The 7,589-nt window shown below is 36.0% G+C and overlaps 2 protein-coding genes across 2 annotated transcripts; both read left to right on the forward strand.

The window, feature by feature from the left end:
- On the forward strand, window positions 1–705 carry LOC131010698 (uncharacterized). Its single transcript, XM_057938364.1, has one exon. The coding sequence runs from the start codon at window positions 1–3 to the stop codon at window positions 703–705; it is 705 nt and encodes a 234-aa protein (XP_057794347.1).
- A 1,916-nt stretch (window positions 706–2,621) lies between these two features.
- LOC131010715 (uncharacterized) lies at window positions 2,622–3,701 on the forward strand. Its single transcript, XM_057938385.1, has one exon. It carries the CDS (start codon window positions 2,622–2,624, stop codon window positions 3,699–3,701), a length of 1,080 nt encoding a protein of 359 aa, XP_057794368.1.
- The last annotated feature ends 3,888 nt before the right edge of the window (window positions 3,702–7,589 follow it).

Consider the following 7,589-nt stretch of genomic DNA (forward strand, 5'->3'; position numbering starts at 1 on the left):
ATGAAGCTCCTCTCTTTTAATGTTAGAGGTCTGGGGAGTAATGTGAAGAAAAGAGAAATTAGAGAAATTGTTCGGAAAATGGAAATAGACGTGTGTTTTGTTCAAGAAACGAAAAGAGAGATATTGGGGCTCTGGGAACTCAAGATGATTTGGGGTGGTGAGGATTTTGGGTATGCGGAGCAGAGTGCGGAAGGGAGGTCCGGAGGTATACTTACTATTTGGAACGAAAAAAAATTTGTCGCTTCGAGTCACTGGGAGATTCCAGGGGCCCTGATTGTTAACGGATTTTGTCGTATTGGTAATCTTGCCTGCTGCCTGGTTAACGTTTACGCTGCTCAAAATCCGAGCGAAAAGGAAATTTTATGGGATACTATTGGGATGATGTTAGGGCAGAATAGAGAGGCTTGTGTTTGTGTTGCAGGTGATTTCAACGCAATTAGAGCAGCAGAGGAAAGGAGTGGGAGGGGGCTTCAATTCTCGCCGAGAGAAATGAGGGTTTTTGATAATTTTATTACAGGAAATGCATTGGAGGATATTCGGTTGCAGGGAAGGGGTTTCACATGGTACCAACCACAAGGCTTGTGCAAAACGAAATTAGATAGATTCCTTGTGAATGACAAGTGGCTTCCACACTTGGGCGCACTCAAAAGCAAGAGGATTACGAAGATCGGTGTCGGATCATTGCCCAATTCTACTGGATACTAAGCAAGTTGAATGGGGATCCGAAGCCGTTCCGGTTCATGAACGCTTGGCTAAACCATCCGGAGTTTGAAACTGTGGTAAAAGAATCGTGGCAAAGGAGTGGAATAAACGGTTGGGGATTGCTTTATATTTAAAGAAAAATTGAAGAGGCTGAAGGCGGACTTAAAGAACTGGAACAAAGGGTCGTTTGGAAACATTGAGAATAACGTCTCCAAGATTAGAGAGGAGATTCAGATGTGGGATGCCCTGGATGACTACTATGGGATTGGATGAAGAGGAAGTCTTGAAAAGAAGAGAAGCTGAGGCAAACCTATGGCTACAGCTTAAGAACAGAGACAGTCTTTTAGCTCAAAAAGCTAGACTGAGATGGGTTAAAGATGGAGACATCAATAGCCATTTCTTCCATAGAGCTATCGCGGGTAGGAGGGTTATAAACGAGGTTTCAGGATTGATGGTGGGCGGCTCTTGGAACGAAGATCCTAGGGAAGTGAAAAAAGCTATCAAGGATCACTTCCAAGCTCAATTCCAGAATGTAGTGAGAACAAGACCTAGTATCCCGCTGGATTTTGTCTCAAAAAAAATCCCTGATGAAGTGAGTGAAAAACTTGATGCCCAGTTCTCTGAGGAAGAAATCAAGGAGGCAATCTGGCAGTGTGATAGCGGGAAGAGCCCGGGCCCGGACGGTTTCAATTTTCTTTTCATTAAGCGTTGTTGGGAAATCATTAAAGAGGATATGCTCAAGGTGTTCCAAGATTTCTATCTCCACGGGACTCTGGCCAAAGGTTGTAATCCTTCGTTTGTGGTTCTTATACCCAAAAAAGAAGGGGCGGTGGAATTGTCTGACTTCCGTCCAATCTCCCTCATCAACTGCCTATACAAGATCGTCGCTAAGGTACTCGCAGCTCGCCTCAAGCAGACTCTAAATTTTATCATCTCCGATTGTCAAAGTGCCTTCGTCGAAGGAAGGAATATCTTGGATGGGGTTGTGATTTTAAACGAAGTGTTAGCTGAGGCAAAGAGAAAGAAAAAACCAACTGTGCTTTTTAAAGCCGACTTTGCAAAAGCCTACGACACAGTGGATTGGGATTTTCTGAACTTAATGATGGAGAGAATGAACTTCAGCGGAAGATGGCGAAGGTGGATAGTCGGGTGTCTCAGGTCAGCTTCGATCAATGTTCTTGTTAATGGTAGTCCGTCAGGTGATTTTCAGATGGGAAGAGGTTTAAGACAGGGGGATCCACTCTCCCCATTCCTCTTTTTGATTGTGGCTGAAGGACTTAATATCCTTGTGGAGAGAGCAGTTCGGTTGAATCTCTTGGAGCCATACAAAATTGGGAGGGAGGCTCTATTAATCTCACACCTTCAATATGCAGATGACACCATGTTCGTCACAGCAGGGAAAACTGAAAATGTGTTTGCTATCAAGTGTATTCTCAAGATCTTCGAACTTCTGGCAGGTCTCGAGGTGAATTTCGAAAAAAGTTGCCTCATTGGGATTGGCCTTCCTGATAATTCAAGTGCACAGATGGCGGAACTGTTGAAATTGTAAGACTGGGAGTCCTCCCACCAAATATCTCGGGATTAAAATAGGGGGATGTCTTTCTAGATCGATAGAGTGGACATTTCTGGTCGATAAGATTAAAAGCAAGATCAACGGGTGGAAGAAGCGGAAAATCTCCTTCGCTGGTAGAGCCACCCTTATCCGGTCAGTTTTGCTCTCTATTCCGATCTTTCATCTTTCCTTCTCCAAAATCCCTAAGCGTGTTGTTGATGAAATTCATACTTGTTTTGGTAAATTCCTTTGGGCCGGGGGATTGGAGGAAAGGAAGATTCATTGGGTGAAGTGGGATGATTTGTGCGTGGATTTCGGTCGTGGGGGCTTAAACTTTAAAAATTTCAAGTGGTTTAATTTGGCCCTCATGACCAAGTGGATTTGGAGATTCTTGGTGGATAAAAATTTACTTTGGGCTAAGGTGGTGAGAGCAAGCCATGGCGAGTTTGTGTGGGAAAACAGTGGGTTGAGCAAAGTTGATGGTAAGAGAATGCAACCTGGTTGGTGGAAAAATGTTGTGAGTATTTGCAGGGGGGACGAGGGTAAGTGGATGCGCGATAATGTGGAGGTGGTGTTGGGAGATGGAGAACTATTTAGTTTTTGGAATGACTGGTGGAGTGGGGAGGGAAAGTTGTCCGAGCTGTTTCCTAGACTCTTTCGGATCTCCGACAACAGAGCCGGAAGAATCAAGAGTATGGGGAATTGGGTTGAAGGTAGTTGGACCTGGAATCTTGGGTGGAGTCGAGAGCCAAGGGGACGGGAATTACAGCAAGTTCAGTCCCTCTTATCCATTATCAATAGACGAGATTTGAGGGTTGACAACCGTGATGGGTGGTGTTGGAAAGCTGCTACAAACGGTGTTTTTTCAGTCAAGTCGGCTTATGAGACTTTAAGCAGGGAGCGAAGACAGAGGAATTATCAAATAAAAGAAGACGAATTGACGCAGATTTCGAAAATCAAAGCCCCCGCAAAAGTCACCCTGACGGCATGGAAGGTCATCAAAGGACGTTTACCAACCATCGACAATCTTATTCGCCGGCAGGTGGCAATTCAGGGGCCGAACCTCTGTGTGATCTGCAACGAGTGGGAAGAGTCAGTCGAGCATCTATTTTTCTCCTGCGCAAAAATAGAAGAAGTCTGGAAGGAGGTGATCCTTTGGATGGGCAAGCAAGCTGTTTTCCACCTTAAAGCGAAGCCTCACTTTAATGCCTTCGCCAACCTTGGGAAAAAGGAAGATGTCAAGTTCTTAACCGCGGTTTGGTGTTGTGTAGTCTGGTGCATCTGGAAGAAGAGAAACGAATGCATTTTCAAACAAGGTTCTTGGTCTAAGGAAAGAATGGTTGCTGAAATAAAGACTAGAATTTGGGGTTGGAGTTCGGCTTTTAATCTGAATCAGCCCAACGCAGACTTCCGCAGATGGAACGCAGCTGCTCAACTTCAGGGTTAATCTCGGTCTGTGGCTTCTTTGGGATGCCCCGATGCCCAGGTGTTGTAATCCTTGATCTTTTTGTTTTCTCGCGGGATGACCCGTGCTCGGTACTCCTTGTACCATCTTTTAAATAAAAATCTTTTTTCCCTTATCAAAAAAAAAAAGCAAGTACTCATATAGAGATTTTGATTATACACAAATTTCTTCTCAATTAACAAATCATCTATACATTCATTAATCACTTAAATCTTAAACTATTTTTGTACTATAAATTATCAATTATATTCTGAATTATTAATTTTTTTTAACATTGAACCTTCAATTTTTATATAAATTGTATCCATATTTATTTTCCGGCTCCAAAAATTCTATTTTCTTACTATTAATTATATTATGAATAATTGAATTTATATTTTTTTATAGTATTTTTTAACTTTGAACTATCAACTTTTGTATCAAATACCTACATCTATTTTTTATAGTAATGAATTTTCTCACGGACTTAAAAAAAAACAAAACAAAACAAAAAATACCTACATCTATTTTTCCACTTAAAAACTAGTACAGTATAAAATTGTGAATCTAAAACTTACTATGGAGGTGAATCGATCTTGATTGTAATATCGAAATCAATTGGAAAAATAGCAATTTATAATTTTAAAATATTATATATACACACATACATTGAAAAATTCAAATTATACAAGAATATTTACTCTGGAAGTTTCTTCACGAATTAGAAAAAAAGACCTATATATATTGGGAAATGTAAGAAGATTTACTATTGAGTATTGAAGAAATATTAATTTAGCATAATATAAATATATATTTCAAAATTCAAACTGATAGAAGCACAAAAAATCTTTAAAAAGGACTAGCTCAAACCTTTTTACCATCGAACGAATAAATTAACGATATAAATATAAAAAAGACCTCTCTTTTTGTAAGCTTCACAGGGCATATTTCTAAATTTGGTGATTTTATTCCCTTTACTTCTAAGATCGCATACTCCATAATTTATTTTTCCAAAGTATATATGCATACAACTATGTTATCACATAGTATAAACCTACCTACTACACTCAATCATTTTATCAACATGCTAACGTTACAAATTTACAAACCAAAAAAAAAAAAAAAAAAAAAAACTTTTTATGTTCTTTAACTTCAAAAGGATACTCAAGTTTTTATTAATTCGTGCGACACCGTTGATACAATAATATTAAAACCGGGAAAGAAAAAAAAAAGTACTTTACGTGGCAAGATGTAATGAGCTCGTGGCAATTGGCATATTCTTATGAAGAAGGTATAGTTTGGCAGTTTGATAAGACAAGGTTAATTAGCTGTCACTCTTTTCGGTTTTCAACTATATTAATGCTCAAATATTAATCCATTATAATTTGAGGTGCTAACCTGGGATATATATGGAACCGCCGACAAAATATTAAACCCAATCGTGCAAGACAGGCCCTAATCCACTTTTTTTTTTTTTTTTTTTTTTTTTTGTAGAAAACGTTTCTAATTTCAAGACAGAATAAAATCTGATTTTGAAGGTTTTCAAATGATCTCTTCTTTGTTTGGACATATAGTAGTAGATTTTATTAGGATAGATAAATAAATAAAATTCTACTTTGAAAATAAACAAGCTAGAACAAACTATACATAACTATGGAAATATAAGAGTGTTGCTATAAGGTGTTCTTTGAAAAGTTTCGCAAATTAAATTACGGACTGTATTAATTAAGCCGAAAGTGGAAAAAATATTGTAATTAATACCAATGTAAAGATGCCCTTTCTGAAAAGAAAATCCCGATGTATCATTATTAGATCTCATTTAAGGTTTGAGTTTACCGTGTCCTACTCCTACTTAATTTTGTATTTGTAAATATATACTCCAAAATTAATTTACGACATAAAGTTATGATTTAGTTCAAACTAGATATAAAGTCATGATTCGATTAATTCAAGTACGATATGGTTGCAGATTTTTTTTATGGGTTTCACATAAAGTAGCTATTACTTGCTTCCATATACAAGGATATAATAAATAACGAAGAAAATAAATTTCGATCCTAATAATTAGATTTGGTAAAAGATTGAGCAATCCATTAATTGAATGGAATTATAATATATTAAAGAATACATTTTTTAAAATTAATTCCCACACTGACATCATAAGTTTTTTATTTTATTTTATGGGGAATATCTGATATGTTCATTGAAATTCCTAGATATATTTATAAAACAAAATATATTATATAGTTATGTATGGGTGTGTTGCGCGAACCAAAAGAATCTATGCACGTACTGCTAGGGTATCTTAAGAATTAAATTAAATTAAACGAGAAAATAGAGAATTAGCCACGCATTAAGAAGGATATTATAATTTTCAGGAATGATCAATAAATAAAACAAACACAATATTTTGATGCATACAGAACATACTAGCTATATCATACGCTCAATATGTAAGAATTTTATATAATATATATATCAAAAATATATAGATAACTTTTTTTGTAATTAATCTAAAGAATTTTAGTACTCCTCTTGTCCCAACGAAAGTGGTGCATCTTCCTTTTTGAGTTATCCCAACGAAAGTGGTGCATTTCCTTTTTTAGAAATAATAAGGGATAATTAGAAGACTAATTACATTATTAAAAAATATTTATATTAAAAAAATCAGATTATTTAAAAAATAAATATGATCTTGAAATTATTAACTATATATATAATTATATTAATCCGTTAAATTAGAAATACACTTAATACATTAAACAATACCTCTTTAAATCTCGTGCCGAAAAGAAATGCACCGCTTATATTGGGACGGAGGGAGTACATAATTTCTTATCTTATACTATATGTGTGGGTGTGTTGGTCCTAAAACGAGCGAAAAAGTAAAAGGTGTCGGGAGGAAGGGAAGAATAATACACATGTACTATTAAATTTTTTTATGTTAGAATAATGAGAGTCAATTTGACTGCGACAGTGTTGATTAAGTCAAGTAAGAATAATGGTAAACCAAAGTTATCGCACGGTGAAAGCGAAAGTTCCAACTTTCAAAAGAGGAAGGTAGGATTCATCAATGAAAGGAAATCAATATATATTTGGCCGTAATTAAACAAGAAGGATAACATAATATAGAGGAGTATTGCACACCATTTGTGAACACCGCTAATATTTATTCTACATTAGCATTTTTCTTTCGCATGATTATTTATCTTTTATATCTCATAAATTACAACCAAAATAAACTGTAACATATCAATCTTGATATTGTATGAATTATATTGTTGACATAAATTGTACACGAGAAGGTACTCTAATGGAAAGAATCTACCCTTACGTGTGGGCGTAAAGCGGCACTAGCGGCGGAATCAAAGGTGACAAAATCAAATGGCCAAGTTCAAATAACTTCACAGCCGTGTTTCAAATCAATCTTAATACCAACAAAATGAAGATTTCACAGCTGGGAATTGTTTCTTATCATTAGGGGGTGACTATAAACTAACTAATAAGTTAATTTGGAATTTACATTATAATCCAATTTGGGAGGAATGAGTATTAGATGTACAAAGTTACGTGATTAAATATTGAATGTGGTATTGTTTAATTTCTTCTATAGCGAGTTAGTCCAAATTTCTAATGAGTTTGAATTGTACTCTTCAAACAAAATCTCTTAAATGAATACCTAAACTTCTCGGAATATTTGATTAAATAGCTAATACCTAAACTTCTCGGAATTTATCGCATGAGCTAAATTTAATATACTTTGAACATATAGTATCGGAAGCAGTTTAAAATTTATGACATGTAAATAAATTAATCTAAGTCGACATTCTATTTCCCTTTATAAAATTAAGTTGAATTATGTTGTGTTAAGGCCGCGTAGGTCGACAAAGA

Source organism: Salvia miltiorrhiza, chromosome 1 (assembly GCF_028751815.1).
Source record: "Salvia miltiorrhiza cultivar Shanhuang (shh) chromosome 1, IMPLAD_Smil_shh, whole genome shotgun sequence".
Taxonomy (NCBI): Eukaryota; Viridiplantae; Streptophyta; class Magnoliopsida; order Lamiales; family Lamiaceae; genus Salvia; species Salvia miltiorrhiza.